We start from the raw sequence: 19,066 nt of genomic DNA, 5'->3' as shown, positions 1-19,066 counted from the left end.
CCCTTAATTCTTCACCTTTTTTTTTTTTTTCTCTTTTCTGCCTTCTCTTTGTTGGACCAGGAGAAGCCAGTTTCAGTAAGGTCTAGGCCAATCCTCCAATGTGTGTGTGAGATACTTAAAGCTATAGTCGTCGTCGGACTAAGGTTTTGTTCTGTTCACCTTAATCTTCTTATTTGGAGAAAAATAAATTTAAATTAGGTAAGTTCTGATAAAATATTAAGTTCTATTAAGTAAAGTCTAGTTGATACAAATTTGAATAAGTTTTGACAGGTGAAAAGTAAATATACAAAACACAAAAAATATTGCCCCTAGATACATACAAGGCCTACAATCTTCACGTAATCACGCCTTTACCTCTTCAACCCTTATCTACGCTTAACTTTAACAACCTCTAGCCCTTGGCCAATACATCTTACATATCTAACACGATTTTTAGTGTGTTGGAGTACGATTTATTCATATAATTTTTTAGTTATCTTACCTCATCTTACTTGAACTAATCTAAATTTATTTTAGTTATAAATTGAACTTATGTCAAGCTTATTAAAGTTTATATGAACTTATAAATCTTTATATGCATTTATTTCTCTGAAATAAGTGGAAATAAGATTAATAAAATATATTCTTAACGAGAAGGGGCATCATGTCATCACGGAAAGCGAATAGATTTAAGGAATGGATAGTGAGAAATTAACATTAAAATTCATTTTTTTTTGGTGATTATTTTATTTTTATTTTTTTTTTTTTTTTGGTGAAGATTAAAATTAAAATTCTAACAAAACCCCATTTACATGTAGGCTAGCGGCCCAATACTACAAATTAAATCAAACAAAAAGTTTAAGAAGTGTATAAATTAAATATTCAATGATTATTGGTAGTGCTTCCTTAAAAAAGAAAACAAAATAAGGAAACTATGATTGATTTATTGGTCCCCTAAAAGGGTCTAATAAGATTATCCAATTGCTTATATAGTCGAGAGTTGTCAAACATTTTGGCCGCTAAATCGTATGGATGTAACAGAGTTCATGTGCCCACAATACCCATTCAGCAGAAAGTTTAGTAATTTCTTTGTCAATCAATTATGTTGTCTTACAAGAAATTGACCAAAAAGTGTAATTAGTAGGAACTAAGTCTTATGAGTATTATATCAAGCACTTGTAAGTTGTTTGTTTAATTTATTACTTGTTAATCATCATCAATTGAGTCCAATATTGAGTAGATTCTTCACTTTTTTGACTCCCATTAACGTAAAACTATATTGAAGTCAAAACTTTTAGTCATGGGTTGATTATAATGGTGTGTGTTATACCAATTTAATTATAAACACCTCATGCATACATCAACAATGTTAATTGATGTGAAGGATTCACGACACTTTAATATGGCCTCGGGATGCCAAATTGGTAATTGGAATAATCTCTTGTTTCTCTTGGCTATTAATACAACAAAAGTTTAAAATAATCATATAATTGAACCAAACTCATTCTTGAGACTTTATAGACCTATTGGTAGGCCTACTATGGTTTCAAACAAACTTTTATGAACTTATAAGGGGACACCCCCATTCACTTCAATTTTAGACAATTTCCGACCTTTTCAGGCTCGAAAAAAAAAAAGGATAAGGTATTTTCCATAAATTTCATGAGACCTTGGGAGGCCATTTGAGTACGTTAAAACCTTCCAATTTGCCTATAAATTCAATTAGCCAGTTAATTACATAAACACCTCCCTATATTAATTCAAGGCTACCAAAGTTTTTCCATTGGGTCTTTATGTGACTGAATAGTGATGGTATGGTTTAAAACAACATTAAAGGCTCTTAGACACCATCACTTGAGATTTTGACACTAGATTTTGAAATCTCCAAAAATGGTCAAATTACATATATATAGTCTTCAACTTTTAGCCTCTAGAGAACATTTCGGGTTTGAAAAAAATTTTGCATTCAGGTCCTTCGTCGGGTTCCCAAAGGGTCCCGAGAGGCCTACTTGGTGCTCAGAAATGAAAATTGAATCATCACATTCATGTCTTTCCCTCACAATCATGTCTTAGCTTGCATTGCCATGATCGCCTTGTTTATTGTTTTGCCTTACTTTGCCTCGGCCTAACGACAAGCCATTGTACGTCTTTGCCTCTTCACTTATTTAAGGAAAAATAAGCTTATACAAGTATAATGTAGTATAAGTTAAGTTTAGTTACAATAAGTTCAGTTTTAGAAAAATAATGGCTAATCAAAATCAATTTGCAAATAAACTAAATAACTATACCTATGTTTAGTAATTAGGAAAAATAAATTTAAATTAGTTCAACTAAGTGATGTTTAGAAATATAACTTCTATTAAATTCAATTTAGGTTAATAGAATGCATATGTATTAATTAGACATTTTTTTAAGCTAATCTCGAGAGTATCAAAGTGAATCCTTTCAAGTCAAAGCTTACTCGAACATGCATGAGGAAGAAATGGAGTATATAGGTATATGCCGCATGCAAGACAATGTTCTTTTATTTTTATTTATTTATTTTTTTCAAATAAAATAAAATAAAATAAAATAACCTCTAAGTTAAAAAGGATTAAAAGAAGAAAAAAAAATTAAAAGGATAACAAAGTTGTTGAGATAAATATTTATATGTGGACATGAAAACTGAATAAACGTAGCAGCTATATATATAGAGGCAAGTCCTCAATAGATGCATTACCATATGAAAACGTAGCAGCTAAAATTAACATGAAATAGTTTATGATTAAATGTATAAATTGAGCTAATTATTTACTCTTGTAATAAGCAATTGAAATTATTATAAAAAAAAAAAAATTAAAAAAAAATTAGGATATACAAAGTGCTTACTAATCATTTTATTTGATAAAAAAATTCAGCTCCTGGTTTTGGAATGCTACTCGAAATTTCAAGCCATTTTCAACTTCTTAAATAAGAATTATATACAGTACTTAGCTTATATATACACACTTGTTACATGCTAATAAACACGTCTTAATATTATAAAATTTACTCCGTATATGTTACTCAATAGTTTATAGAATTAATACAATTTTTTTTTTTTTTAAATGCAGTTATAGAAATAATACTGTAATTGCAAATTAAATTACAAAGGATTGAATTTGCTCTCTTGATGTCATGCTAAAAGCACATATATATGTAAAACAATATTTAATCTTCATTTTAGTATTAATTATTGTTGGCTGTTTAATTATACAGGTTGCACATGAGTTTTATACTTTTATCATGTCTAATGTTATTGTGTGATGGATGCTTAATATATACACCGTATAAATTATTAATTAAATCTAGTCAAAAAAAAGTGAGAATACACACCCAATTTCTAATACGGTCAATCGTTGAACAAGTGAGATCATGCATGTATAATGTAGTGCAAAGAGCAAACATAGGGTTCAATTCAACTATAGTTTAACATTGTAAGGAGCCACGTAATAGAACTGTTTAGAATTTAGTGTTGTGTACTTGTGTATTCAAACCATGCAAAAATGGTCTATATATGAAGCTATTAACTAATTTTTAAAAAGCAAAAATTTTACTCGCATATGATTAATATATTTAAAGCTTAATTTATTGAATAATGGGTAGATGATGTACATGTAGTGTACTTAAATAATTCTAAATGATTTCCTAAAGAAAATAAAATAAAAAAAAAAATCTAAATGACTTAGTTATGAAGTACTTACTCTGTTTCACAATACAAGACTTAGGGTTTATTCTCTTCAGATTATTTTCATTTCAGTTCAATTCAGTCAATCAGAACAGGCCCTTAATTTGAGTGTGACAATTTCCAACGAAATATCTTTGACCCTTTATAAGTTTAATTTGTTACTTCGTATTTAATAAAATCGATATTTAAACATAATAATATAGTACCGAGTAACTCAAAACAATTAATATAATGACATTTAATGAAGTCAAAGTTAGTATGTAAATAGTGGAAAAATAATGGTGGTGCATGTATTGTAACATGAAGGAATTGAACTTATATTAGTACGGAGTACTAAACAATCAAAAAATTTCGAATTTTTCAAAAATCAAATCCGTATTTAAATTTCTTTTCTTTGAAGATTGCATACCTGTATATGGCGACTTACTTTATTAAGTAAATACATTTACTTATATAGTAACGAATTTTTGCTATTGTAAAAGTGAGAGTAGTAAGTTATAATTGACAATAAATACAAACAATTAGCTATTAGTTAAACTGATTTATACCGCTAATCAATCAGTCAAACCAGCTCATACAAACAACTACAAGTAATGGCTAACCTCTTGTTGCCAAATACAGTTACCTTAACTACGTGTTAAATAAATTATTCCATTAAAAAATTACTCAAACAAAATGGATGTATATTTGCATTTTAGCCTATGAATGATAAACATATATGAGTAACAAGAATACAAAAACAAGCTAAAGGCAGAAGAAGAAATAATCTCGAAGCATGAGCTAATTACATACAATTGCAAAGTTTCATTTTACAAAACCAACTTAAAAAAAAAATAATAAATAAATAAATAAAAATTCAGTCTTCTTCCCAGTCCACCGCCTCAATATCTGTGTTCTATTTCAACCTCACCCCTTTCCCTCTTTCTCTCTCTCTCTCCTCATTTTTCAACTTCATTTTCCTAGAATATACAATTAAATCAATAAACAAAAACCATTTTATTATATTTTCAAAAAGAAAAAAATTCACCTACTAAAAGGGCTTATAAAAATTTGTTGTACTACTTAGAAAAAAATTTAGATTTTGGGAAGACAAACACTTTTACATCAACCCAAGAAAAAAAAAAATGGATTCTTCTGGCACACCATCCCCAGATCATAGTTGGCTTGCATTTTCTCTCTCCAACCAATATTATCATCCACCTCCTTCTTCAACTTCTTCTCATCATCCTCAATCTCAACAACAACATCTTTCCCTTTTTCAACAACACCCTCATCTTTTTATCCCACCTCCTCAATCTGGTTAGTAATTAGTAATATATGTCTCGGAACAACTTTACTCTCTCGTCTATTACTCTATTTATAATGTCGTTAAATGGGGCAAGTAAAATGAGACTGATAGACGAGGGAGTATTATTTCATCTAGTGTTACAGTAACACCGTGTAACGTGGTATAACTTTGTTCCGGTATCACGTGGTGTTACTGTAACACTAGACTACATCCAATTTTTTTACTAACTAGTGTTTTTTTTTTTTTGGTTAGTTGGTGATGGTGCAAGTGGTGCTCGTACGAACGATAATCACCACGAGCTATCCTTCCTTGGCGTGGGTGGCGGGTTGTTGCAAGTGGGGTTGTTTCCAACTACGGAAGCGGTGACCGTTGCTAGTACCGGTAGCGGTGGCGGAGGCGGTTACGAGCAACAACAGCAACAAGTGCAAGAAGTTGATCATAGCCTAGTTAACAATAATATTAGCAATAAACAAGTTGCTGTAGTTGCTGCTGCACCTCCTACGAGTTCAAGTAATAGGAAAGCTGTTGAAGGGTTTGGCCAAAGAACTTCCATTTACCGTGGGGTAACTCGGTAACTAATTCTACTAAAAGTCTAAAATTGTGTGTTACAATTTACCTAAGTGGGTTATTTTTTTGGTGGAGAGGGTGCATTATCTTGAATTTTAATAAGTATGACATTTTAATAAGTGTACAAAATTGTTTTATTGGACCAAAACGTTTAAGTGTCTTATGTGAACACCTAGTCATGTCGGCTTAATTCTTGCGCTGTAGTACTCGTAATCACGGCATATCATCTTATTGATGGTATGTATAGTCCGTTTGAACTAGTAATGTGACAGTTAAAATTAGATGTAGCTAAACTAGAGTTGGGATAATATTTGGATATTTTGTTATAGGCATAGGTGGACAGGGAGATATGAAGCTCATTTGTGGGATAATAGCTGCAGAAGAGAAGGCCAAAGCAGGAAAGGCCGTCAAGGTAATTTCATTCTCCCATCTTTCGAAAATATTTTATCATATTGTCCCAACCTTCACCTTTAAAATTATATGAAGTACGATTTTATTCTAAACTCCTTGTATAGTAAGTTAGTAACAGTTGAGTCATTCTCGATTTCTTTTTGTATCCTAAATTTAGTAAAGATATTACGATTCGGGGCTATTCTGTTCAGCGTAATTTCACTTTAGTTAATTTCAGATGAGCTCCTAATTTCTTTCTCTCATAAACAATTCATTTCAGTTCGGTTCAGTGCAGCTTCAATCAGTTCAATTCAGTTTAGCTCAGTTTAGTAAATCAGAATAAGTCTTAACTCAATCAATTATCGACTACTCTCTTCGTCCCTAATTTTTGCCCCATTTGACTTTTCGCGGTCTCCAATAAACATTTTAAAACAATTATACCTCCATTTTCATACGTGTAAAAATTATAAAAACTAATTATCAATAAAATGTACAATGAGACGCATCAAACAAGATCTCACATGACTATATTATCACTTATAGATTAAAAGTATTTTATGGTCAAAGTTTATAAAAGTTGATCCAAATTTTTGCAATGGGACAAAAATTTAGAAAGGAGGGGAGTATAATTTATAAATAATTGTTACAAATCCACTTAAAAAAAAGTACGAGTACAAGTAACATGAAAGTGGTGAATAAGCCCGAATCTATGTTTCATGTGTCGGAAATTGTGTGCATAAAAGCGGGTATTTTCTGCATGTACTTTTTTGACCACATTGTTTTTAGGCTTATATCCTGTTTGTGTTTTGACCAAACATTTTAATTTCCAGTTATAGAAATCTCAATTAGTTATTCAAATTTCTTCATTAGGCCATTAACAATCAAGGTGACATAATCACGAAATACACCGCACTCTTTTATCATTTTATGTGAACATGAGAACATCATGCTTATTTTCAGTTTAGTTCAGTTCCCATCAGTTCAGTTTAGTTTTTATCTTAATTTCTTTCTCTTATAAAATATTCAGTTCAGTTTAGCTCAGCTTCAATAAGTTCAGTTCAACTAAGCTCAATTCAGTAAATCAGAACAAGCCCTAACTTACACCGTGTAATTGAGTTGTATGGAGTACGAGTAAGACTGTATGAGTAATATCTAAATCATGACCGTGTGTAAGATAATGAGTAATAAGTAATACCAAGATTGGTCATTTGTAGTCTTGGATTTTGCAAAATCGATTCATTGGAACCCAAACCCTATTTTTACTCAAGATCACTTTAGTTCAGTTTTAACCCATCCACAATTGAATATGAAAACTGGCTTTAATTTGCTCGTCAAAAATTTGTACGGAGTACTTGTAAATGTTACTTTCTCCGTTTCATAATAATCACAAAAGTTTGGCTACACAACTTATACCATATCATATGTTAGGGTATGTTCTTTTCATATTATTTTCAATTCAGTTCAATTCTAATAAGTTCAGTTCAATTTTTTTTCTTAATTTCTTTCTCTCATAAAGCTCAGCTTAGCTCAATTCAGTCAATCAAAACAGGCCCTTAGTATAATTAAATACATAAAAGGTTATACTCGTATAATTTACTGAAAATACTCTTTATGAAGAATTATTTGCAATCCATTTGATGACTTGGTTACAACTTACGAGTACTAAAAAAATCATATGGACTATATACGGAGTACAAAGTACAAAACACATGCTAAATTAATTTGATTGATACAATAAATAAATTAAAGATTTGAGGAAATAAAAGGCTTCATCTTTTTTGCCTTTTTCAGGCTAGTATTTGTGGTACCCCTAATAATTAAATGGCTAGCTATCCTATACATGATCCAATTGTGTTAAATGTGAATCAAATATCTCTAAATATCTTTCAATTATTTATTTAATTTCTGATATTTATTTAATTTCTGTTGGTTGCTTCTCTATTTATGGGGCCGTGGTTTACGTGCCAAATGATTGCTGATATGGGCGAACATGTTTCATCATTTCTTCCTGTTACAGTCTACTTAGGTGAGTTTATTTTCTCTACTTTATATTTGTTCAGATTAATTCTTGCCATTTTGAATTATATTCATTAATAATAATGTTAATAATAATGTTTACTTTCAATTACGTAATCATCTATTACTAATTTAGGTATAAATTGGGCTAACACATCTTTAAGAATGATACCGAGTAGAAGATATGACACGACATGAACTTGACTTACCTTGAAAGAAAATTAAATTACAGAGTACAGGAAATTAAATTTTTACGTCTCTTATCATTTTTTTTTTAATCTAATATATGGGTTTATTGTAATAACTCTGTCTTACGGATATTTACTAGTGTATACTTGGCATTTTAGTTCAATATTGGCATCTATACATGTTTTGACGTTTATGTAAAGATTTATGTATTCTCCTAAAAAGAAAAAGATCATGTCAAGGCATGTTGCGTAAATCTGTATCATCTCAATAATTTAGTTTAGAAATAATTCATCAATCAATTTTTCAAGTGTATCTTAGCTTGCAAGTAGTTATTATAATTTTGCATGGATCAGCAATCTTTGCGTGTTCTTCCTGCAAAAGAAGTAGTGCAAAATCTTTATGAAATCTCAGTTATTTTAATTGAATAATGAATATATAAGATCTTATTAACAACTTATGATTTTGAATTATCTGATCTTTTATCTTCCTATTTTTATTAGGTGGATATGATAAGGAAGAGAAAGCTGCAAGAGCATATGATTTAGCTGCCCTTAAATATTGGGGTCCAACTACAACCACAAATTTTCCAGTATGCACATTTTTTTAAAAAAATTATTGTACTATGTTATCACATAGTTTTTTATTTTTTCAATTTGTTCTACTAAATATAACATTATAATTTAGGCGAAATACATAAGAGGTTACCTATTTCTTGAATTTTTCTTTTTTTCAATTTGTTCTACTAAATATAACATTATAAATTGGGCCAAAAGACTTTATACTTATTTTGCTTAATTTAAATTATGAGTAGTTGATGTGTCCATCAAACTGAGAGAGATTATTATATATACCCAGGTGTACGGTAGACCTAAGATTTTTTTATATTTATTTGCTCATTTGATGATAAAATGAGCAATAATCATCGAAATGAGTAAATAATACCCTTGGTTACACCATATGCTCGAGTGAATACAACAATCCCTATCAAACTGGCCGCCTGATACAAGAATTTGTGTATTTTTTCTATTTTTGAAATTAGATATCGGACTATGAGAAGGAGCTAGAGCAAATGAAGGATATGAGCAGGCAGGAATTTGTGGCTTCACTGAGAAGGTGACAATTTAGCCATTTTGATCTTTTATGTGATTTAAGTGTTAATGAGGAATTCATATGATCTTTCTCATTTTTACCAATTGTGATTTTGTTTACAGGAAAAGTAGTGGATTCTCTAGAGGAGCATCAATGTACAGAGGAGTCACAAGGTATGAATATTTTTTAGCATCTTTTGTTTGTCTCTGCATTAGGCTATTAGCCAATCATTCTTTCATCTTCGTTCGTTTCTAAATAATACGTTACATTTTGTTAAATATCGTTCTACTTATTAGAGCTATAATAACCTTTATGTTTATAAAACTATAATTTTTATATATACGTAATAAGATATTATTGAGGGTGTCATCAAATGCGTAACATGAGAAAGTTCAAATTTTCCTCAATTTAGAATTTAAACTCTGTTTTTTGGACGGTCTACTACAAAAATGTGACATCATTTAGGGAAAACGCAGTATTATAAATATGGTTACGCATTAGAGCACGCGCGTTCACCATACATATATGATATTTGTAATTGGATTATTTGGATACGTACAATTTATTGTGTTTATTTATTTGTACGTATTTTCTCCCGTGTAACATGCGTGTATGTACTAGGCATCATCAGCATGGAAGATGGCAAGCAAGGATCGGAAGGGTAGCCGGAAACAAGGACTTGTACCTTGGAACCTTTAGTAAGCTCGCGAAACTAATTAATTTATAATTTTTTTTTGTACATACATGATATGCCCTCTAATTAATTTACGAATTTTTTGTACATACATAATAATACGCCCTCTAATTAATTTACAATTTATTTTGTATATACATGATACAAAGTACACGTTTTTACGTGATTGTGTTCTTTGTCATTGCTAGGTACTCAAGAGGAGGCTGCTGAAGCCTATGACATAGCAGCCATAAAATTCCGGGGCCTAAATGCCGTGACAAATTTCGACATAAGCCGGTACGACGTGAAGAGCATAATTTCGAGCAACCTTCCCGTGGGCGGTTTGTCGAATAAATCAAAATCGTTACCTGATCACGAAGAAATTAAAACCCCCGAAGGCATCAAGCCAGAGTTGCCACTAATACCGGCCCTCCCTCACCACCAATCGTCAACCACCTACAACCACAACTTTATAGGGATACCATTAAAGCCGGACTCATCGTCGCAAAATTACAATTGGCCCGCCCTTGGGCAAGTAGAGAACAATGAGGGTGCACTAGGGTACACAAACTACGGGTATGTTCAGCAACAAACCAATGGCAACGACGGTGTTAGCCCCGCGACTAATGGGTATGACGGGTACGAAGGTATAAGTAACATTAGCAACAATAATGACAATAATGGTGATGTTAGTGGTGGTAATATTATTAGCAATAATAGTAATAATAGTTGGAACATTGTTGCACCAAATATGCATACAATGCAAAACCCCAAACAAAATGTATCAGTGATGCAGACACCAATTTTTGGCATAGAATGAATGATTTTAGGAGAGAGAAAAAAAGAAAAGATGTTATGTGAGGGAATCAGTGCAAAAAAAAGCAGGTGAATTTGGGTTAAATTATGGGTTTGTTTGAAAGTTTGAATATGAATATTTTGGTAAGACTGACAATATTGCTTTTGACAGGAAGCTGACATTTTAGTGTTTTTTGTCTGTTATTTTACAATAGGACATAAACATTTTCACTACTAGTGTTTTAGCGTCTTTCTCCTGTGCTTTTTCTTGGATTTTCATTCTAGGATATTGTTGGTTTATATATAAATATAGATATAGATATGAATTATATTATGATTTTAGTAGATATCTTGTTTTATGTATATAAATTAGATAATATGTTGTGAGCAGGTATTTGCCTTCGAAATAATTATGTTGTTTTTAGCATGAAACAATATTACATAGTGTTTAGTTGGTATTACTTCAAATTATATATATATATGGACTTTATTTTACAGAGTATATGAATTTATATACGAAGTATAAAGTTTGTTTAAATGACAGTCAAGGTAAAGCTAATATAAATTCGTGTATGTTGCTGAGGAATAAAAAGTTATGTAATTCGCGTCATGAAATATTTCAAAGCACCCTCACAGGGAACCCGTTACTCCGTTATCAAATGACTTGAAACTTTGAAAGGAAGAACTTATTGAGCACATTATATGGCCAAGGTTGTGAAGCTTTCATGACATTACAACTGACTAATGCTTACTTTTCAACATGATAATCACTTGATTTACAACTTGCCAACTTATGCAAATGAACATTTTACGCCTCATGAAGATGGATTATTGATAATTATTGCATGCACAATGAGGATTATTTCCTCGGTGAAGCGTGCAGTGCGTGAATCCAACTCCTGCCTTCATGTTCCATCTCAGGCACATGACATCAAACACCGGCATGTAAAAGATAAGAACCCCTTCACACTCACGCCACTCATGCAGTGGCGTGGAACTATAGAAGGACCAACACCAGCGCACCTGGGTGTTCGATATATGCATTGTACTGCATTGCAGCTCTCAGGTTCTCTATTGGAGAGATAAGGGGGATTTGAAGAGAGAAATAGGAAGAAAGGTATGTAAAAGCCTTTGAAAATCAAGAATATCAAGTTTTCTGCGTAGGTTGACTTTTTAAAGTACAGAATTATATAGAATCATCAGAAATTGTACAATTTTCTACAAAGGAAAATTTACATAATGGAATCAGAAATGCTAATAATTTTATTAATGAGAGACAAATGTTGTTAAATAATTCATCAATGGAAGAATGGCTGTTAATAATAACAATAATAATGAAGGGACAGGGGATGCAGCATGCTAGCATGCTTCCTAGAGGTCCAAAAGAATTAGTATGACCCGAGACTTTCCATTTGGGCTCAAGGTCAAAAATAATGGGTAACCCTAAAATTAGGACCCTTCATCCCAAGTTACCTATTTGCACGATGCAGATCAATGCCAAAGCTTCAAGCAGAATCCCGGGGGAACAACAGGCAACTTCTTGCTTGAGATGATTTCCTCAAACGTATCTTGAAGCTGCTCTGCGAGGGAAGCAGGGTCATCATTGAGGGTATCGACAAAGGCCTTAACAATCCTAATTTCCTGTGGGGTAGCCCTAATGCTGTACCATGTTAAAAACTTCTGCCTGAAGCTTTTGTCAATATGGCCCTCACATTCGAGCCAACGAATCATTTTAATGTAGTACTCTAAGTTACTCTCAGAAGAGTCGTCTCCAACACATTCCTCCTTTTCTCGCTCCACCTTCCTTTTCTTGGATGAAGGTCTTTCATTTGCCTCTTCCTTATTCAGCCTGCCATCTTGATCCTTGTTATGGGATTTCAGGGGGCACTTTTTCCCACTGCCTTCTTTCGAGCTTTCTAGCCTGCAAGGAGTTATCGGCAAGCTAGTTTCTGGCCTCACACAAGGTGTATTGGTCTTCTCAGGACCATTTGATCCAATGTCAATGCTCATGGCTTCTCCCACTTGACCATCAGGTGAGTGTTTAATATCAACTTTCAAGGCATCATATTGATCAGAAGAGTCAAATTTCCCTGTTGCATTATCCTCATCTGATGCAGTAGAAGGATTTTGATCATTACTGCAATTAAAATAGTTCTCGTTTTTGTTCTCGTTCAAATTACTGCAGGGTGCAGTATTGTTTGTTTCATCTTCAACAGAAGACGGATTAGAAAGAGTGCTGCAGTTGGTTGCTGGGCTCTGAATTCTTTCCATTGTTGAACACTTGGCAACCTCATCGGTAGAAATACTAGTAGTTAGTCTTACTTCTGATGAGCTCAACTCTTTGGTGTTATCAAAGCAGATAGCCCTAAAAATATATTCTGTCGCTGGGGAAAGACCTGAGACTATGAACCTTGTTTGTGGAGGAAACAATGTACAAGTTGGCTGTTCTGGTCCTTTCCTGTCATTAGCCTTCCGATGCCACAATGTGTAACCCACATTCTTCTCAGATAAACTATCAGGACCCAAGATCACAGTGACAGATGTCGCATTAACAGCTTCAACTCTGATCATACTAGAAGCTATTTTTCTTGAACCTGCCAATGGAAGAAAGACGTCATTGCCTACTATGAAATCGATTAATTAGTCATCAGAATTCAACCGCAGATAAGCTTAGGAATTCGCATCACCACCATCAAAAGAATAAGAGTATAACATATTGGATTCTTCTTCAAAAGTACAGTATACCATATTGGATTACCTAGGTGCAATGGCGTTTGATGATACATTGAATCAAACAGCTCCACAGCAGAAGCACAGAGTCTCTGAACTTCTTGACCTGATGATAGTCGGTTAACAATACCTCTACCCATCTTAACAGGAACACCAGTTAAGGCACCTACTTCTGCTTCAAGTAGTTTTATGGCGTCATCAATGATATCAGAAGACTTGAAGTATTTCTTTGTTCCAGCCAGCAACTTCTGGCTCAGGGAGATACGATAACATAATATGTCCACTCGTCTAGTGTCCTTTGCAATTGTTAATTGTTTTCTCCAACAGCTAGATATAACAATAACAATTAGACACCTCAACTTTCACAGAATATTGTTCAGTTGTAGAGAAAATAACGATGACAAGCAAATAACAATAACAATTGAAACCAATACATTCTACTTGAAAATTTATTGCTGTCAATGACATAAAAGTCCTTCCAGATGATTATGACAAAACTGATACCTTTTCAGCGGTTAAGCAAACATTTAAATGTGATCAACTATCAGCCCAAAAAAGGCTACCGGGATGCAGCAATAATAAAGCCGATTTCTTACCATGTTAAGGCAAAATTGCAAAGAATACTATTCACCTAATAACAAATGAGTGAACACAGAGAGAATTCACGACATTTATCCCCATAACTAAATGCCAATCTATTCCAAATTTGCATAAATTATCAAGAATATAATCGGATGGATCCATGGTGCTTTTAGTTTTTAGTCCAATCATGAGACCCTAAGATCTTTAATTCCAAATTACTTCATGAGAACACCTAGCAAAATGATGGATAGAAAATTCATCCTAGAGAAGCCAGCAAAGTTGCATCCAACCTTATCAAGTTTGAGTTAACCACTAATAGTAGCAAGGCAACCTACTACAGCAAGCTCAATATCTGTAGCAGCCTAGCAGGAGTGCATCATTTTGGAACAAGAGTCACATATGTTGCTCAATCTTTTATCAGTTGTTAACATATTAGTCTCTCTTCTATCAAAAAGTAAGAAAATAAAATATATGAAAATGGAGCTTAAGTTAAAACTCAAGCCATAAATTGAAATATAGCTGTTGCCAACAACAAAGTTTGCAGTTTAGCCAACTCCTCGACAATTCACCAAACATTTCAATTTAACCTTCCCTTTGTAGGTGATGCTACAGAACTAACAGAAGTGCCATGGATTAATTGCTCGACTGGATTAAGTGATGCCTTCAAAGCATAACTTTCTTGTTCCTTATTATTTCACCAGCTTGTAGTTTTAATGAATAATGCAAAAACAAATTCACTATAGCCATCAAACACCACCTCGCCACAAGTCATAACCTACATTCTTCCAATGAACCTCCACCGCTCCACCAACAGGTAGTATTACTTTTTTGCCTAGCCTGTATCTTTCTAGCAGGCAGCCTACTAAAGCATTCTTCTGGTTTGCTCATCTTCACAAATGCCCCTTTATTGTCCAAATAAAGGCATACATTGGCAGAAGTGAATTGACATCTATAGCACCAGGGAAATAGTAAAAAAGTCCATTGAATCAGCATTTAAAACTAAAGATCAAGTATCATCCATGAAAAATTCCAAATACCGTGTTTTATATAGTGGTCAAACAACGAATATTAGGTAAGTAATCTAATAAGGTAAAGTTGGCCCGATTCCTTTATCTTTGTAAGCGGGGTAGACCAGATGGAACATAATTATTAATTGGAATTACATGAGATGCAAAAGTGGTACAGAAACGTATAAAGTTGAGGACAGCATATTAGATCTTTTTCAACCTATCCATGCTCAAATCATCCATCACAAAAAAAAACACTGTGACCTTCCATGATCAACAGCCTAGAGATGGCCATAACCCGAGAGCGCTAAACCTAACTATGAAAATCTTTACGGCCTTATTCAATGAAAACTCTCAACACCCTGGCACTCTTGTAGATCTAACGCAATCAATTTTCACTACTTTGAGTAGCAGTGGCAACAAAATGACATCTTGGAAAGGTAATGCAATGAATCATTTAATATACTACAGAAAATACAAACAAACAAATTTGATTAACTGCATCAGTTTCACACTTTCCTTTCATTCAATTGTACTTTTGTTTTTAAGTGAGGTTCAAATGAATGGTCCCTTTATAATCAAGCAAAACCACGTTTGGGTATTTTGGACAGGCAGCAAAATGTGTGAGAAGATGGATCGTCAGCTTTCACAGACCAAATAGAGTCTATTCAATTAAGGCTTTTAAAACCCTTCAAGTAAATGCTGAGCAGGAAAATTGAATCTTTCAAGTCCAACTGATCACAGTAAGATGTGATTTGGCAATTATGAAATTGAAGCATGTTCGCGGTTAAGGGGCAAGGCTAAGACCAACTAATACATCTGAACAACAATTCCCATACCCCCCCCCCCCCCCCACCCCCCTTTTTTAAGCTAGAAGGGTTGAGTGTAAGTGTAACAGTATTGTATGGTATGGGGAAGAATTTTGCAGAAATCTCATAATTCCTTCAGCAAGGTCAACTAAATAATAATTTATATCAAATGTCTGAAAGCAGGACTTCTCCATCAGACAGTAAAAGCATGCCTCGGCCTGGCTATCAAATTCATCATACATGATAGAAAAACGCTTAAAAGTAGAATATATTTTCCTAAAGAGGGGCAGATAACAATGAAAGCAAGCACGGGTATTTAGTAGATTTTACAGTGTCTACTATACTACAATGTATGATGATGAGAACCTTTATAAAGAAATGGTGAAGACAGAACAAATAGTAAGCATTTACCTCATCAAATCATTCATCTTTCCACAAGAAATGCAGTAAAAACTCCCATCCAATTGAGAAACAAGCCCATTTCTTGCAATGCCGGACCTGTCATGTTTGATAGCGCATTCTAGATGACATGACATGTTACATGAATCTCCTGGAAAAGGGGGCTCTGAGCTACATGTCAACCATAAACTAGGATCCTTGTTATCATCATACTTGTGACAGATACAGCACGTGCACCTCTTGCAAAATTTGTCCTCCTTGCTCAGTCTAGCCTTGCAAGCAGAATTTTTGCAGTACTTAGCAGTACCTAAATCACTGTCACTGTTGCATGTTGAGATATTGGTAGCAGAGGCAAGAAGATGAGAAGGATTATCAGGCTTCCTTGGCTTCTTTGAACCCTTGTTGACGATTGCAGGTGAAGACAATTGTCCATGAACTCCACTGTCGTGATTTACTAAATTCTTTTCAGAAACTACTTTTAGGAGGTGCTCTACGATTTTTAACTTAGTCAAACCAGTATACTTTCTCTCCTTTCCCATCTCAGAGCACAATATTTGTAAAATGTCTTGACGACTCCAAGATTGAAGCACTTCAGCAGCACCATTCGGCCACTTTGCTAATTCATACACTATTTCTCTTCTCTCCTCCATACTCAACTTACTGCATTTCACTGGATCAAGCACAGGCCCTAAATCAAAGACATATCAAACAAAGGCAGCATAATTTAGGATTAGCTTATTAAGCAAAAAAAAATAAGTCGTAGTGTCGTGATCATAACATACAGCAAAAGTAAATGCCAGCAGCAACAACAAAGAACCTTTACATGTTGACAAATAACTTTTCAATCAAAGACTAGTCATCTAAATATAGGAAGATTGACCGGGCATAGTGGCAATTAACCAACTACAATTAGAATAGTCGTAAGGACTTTCCGTTGATTAATCCATGAAAATCCTAAAACCCTTATTGGGAGTCAAGTAAAAACTTGACTAGTAACACGACATCGAATTAACATTAGACGACGCCATAGCTGTACCAGCTGCAAATTAACACAACATAAGAAAAAGCAAAAGAACATCCAAACAAGATGGCATGACAATATAGTACAGAAAAGGTCAATCAATCTAGCAACCAGGCCTAACCTCGTTGACCTCAAGATACCAATGGTTAGGCAGTTACATAACCATGTAACAACTTGGACTAATTTTAAGTGGGGCCATGAACATCCTGGATGCTAGAATGATTCACCATCTTTATCAACATACAAACATAACCCAAAAGGCAATTAAAATGCAACTTACACCAACATCATGAATGATATGAGATTTTTTTTTTTTTTTTTCCTGCTTTATTTTTTTGTGGTGTTTGTGATTTGGGGAAAAGGGTTGAAAAAATTTTCAGTAAAAACAACCATATTTATAAAACAAAGAATTACCCAACAAAACAAACCCAGAAACTCAACAGCTAGATTCATCAGAAAACTAAAAACAAACTATATAGATCAATTAAAAATCGTATAAAAACATTACACTAAAACCCCATCATCAAATTAATCACTACGATTAAAAGAACACAGCATTATAATCTAAAAACAAAGGTAAAAAATACAAAAATTGAATAAAATTTAATGAAAGTAGAAAGAATTAGAATACTTACCATCAAAAGCTGAAGAATTCATAATAACAAAGTTTGCAATCAACAGCTAGGTAGCAGGTCACCTCACCAAACCAACATTTATTAATTTCCTTTTCTGAACAGGGATCTTATCATATTAAATAAAAAAAAAATTAATAAAAATGTTAATAACAATAAGATAATGACATAAAAATCAAATCTTTACACAACCCAAAAAAAATTTAGAGAAATAAATTAATCCCATAAAAATTTGAGAAAAGAAAGGTCATAAAAATGGATTCTCCATGGATTGAATAAACATAATAAAAAAATAATAATAATAATAATAATAATACGAATAAATTGATAAATTGTTTTTTTTTTAATGTAAAAATAAAAAATTAAAATAGAGAAATTATGGGAAATTATGGAATTGTATAGAGAAAATATTAAGAAAAAATTCTCGTGAAGAAGGAGAGAGAAAGAGAATGGGGTGCGAAGAGGAAAAAGAGTTGCCTCCAAATAAAAGCGGCTGCATGTCATCTTCTTTTTTTTTGTTTTTGTTTTTGTTTTTGGTTTTTTCTTTTTCTTGTTATTATTATTTTATTTTATTTTCAACGTTGTTTATTTACTAATTTCTTCTGTTGTTTGTACTTTTTTTTCTTTTTTTTTTTTCTTTTTTTTAAGTGGAAATTTGAATAGTTCATTTCAATAAAAATTAAGTGATAGTCCTGTCCTTTCAAAAAAATAAATGAGATAAATAGAGTAATCTACAAATTATACTACTCCGTAGGAGTCTTATCTATTTTAGAGACTCTGATTTTTTTTTTTTACACCAAGGCCCTATTCACTTCAGCTTAATTTCAGTTCACTTCAGCTCTAATCAGTTTAGTTCAGTTTAATTCAGTTTAGCTCCAATCAGTTCAGTTCAGCTCCTAATTTCCCTCTCTCATAAAATATTCATTTCATCTCAGTTCAGTTCAGTTCAACTCCAATCAGTTCAATTCAATTCTGTTCAGTTCAGTTCAGCTCCAATCATTTCAGTTCAGTTCAGCTCAGTTCAATAAATGTGAATAGGCCCTAAGTATTAGCTTAAATATTTTATTTATACAAGGTACTCTCCTTGTTTTTCAACTCCAAGGATGTTAGGTACGAAAACTAAAGGTTTGTTCACATTTACTGAACTGAGCTGAAATTAATATTTTATGAGAGAGGGAAATTAGGGGCTGAACT

At 32.9% G+C, this 19,066-nt stretch overlaps 2 protein-coding genes across 2 annotated transcripts; one reads left to right on the top strand and one right to left on the bottom strand.

The window, feature by feature from the left end:
• Positions 1-7,749: 7,749 nt before the first annotated feature.
• Positions 7,750-11,018, top strand: LOC145578699 (AP2-like ethylene-responsive transcription factor AIL5). The gene is made up of 6 exons (XM_081635994.1): positions 7,750-7,956; positions 8,636-8,724; positions 9,175-9,248; positions 9,347-9,397; positions 9,846-9,922; positions 10,107-11,018. The coding sequence occupies exons 1-6, from the start codon at positions 7,875-7,877 to the stop codon at positions 10,715-10,717; spliced, it is 984 nt and encodes a 327-aa protein (XP_081492120.1). The 5' UTR covers positions 7,750-7,874; the 3' UTR covers positions 10,718-11,018.
• A 931-nt stretch (positions 11,019-11,949) lies between these two features.
• LOC145579941 (VIN3-like protein 2) lies at positions 11,950-18,272 on the bottom strand. Its single transcript, XM_081637249.1, has 4 exons — positions 17,876-18,272; positions 16,232-16,907; positions 13,451-13,749; positions 11,950-13,286 (listed from the first exon to the last, which is right to left on the bottom strand). Exons 1-4 carry the CDS (start codon positions 17,895-17,897, stop codon positions 12,184-12,186), a joined length of 2,100 nt encoding a protein of 699 aa, XP_081493375.1. The 5' UTR covers positions 17,898-18,272; the 3' UTR covers positions 11,950-12,183.
• Positions 18,273-19,066: the final 794 nt, after the last annotated feature.

The sequence above is a fragment of the Chenopodium album genome, chromosome 14, assembly GCF_948465745.1.
Source record: "Chenopodium album chromosome 14, dcCheAlbu1.1, whole genome shotgun sequence".
NCBI classification, from domain to species: Eukaryota; Viridiplantae; Streptophyta; class Magnoliopsida; order Caryophyllales; family Amaranthaceae; genus Chenopodium; species Chenopodium album.
Note: the sequence above shows the minus strand (reverse complement) of the source record. Positions and strands in the feature narration are given on the sequence as shown.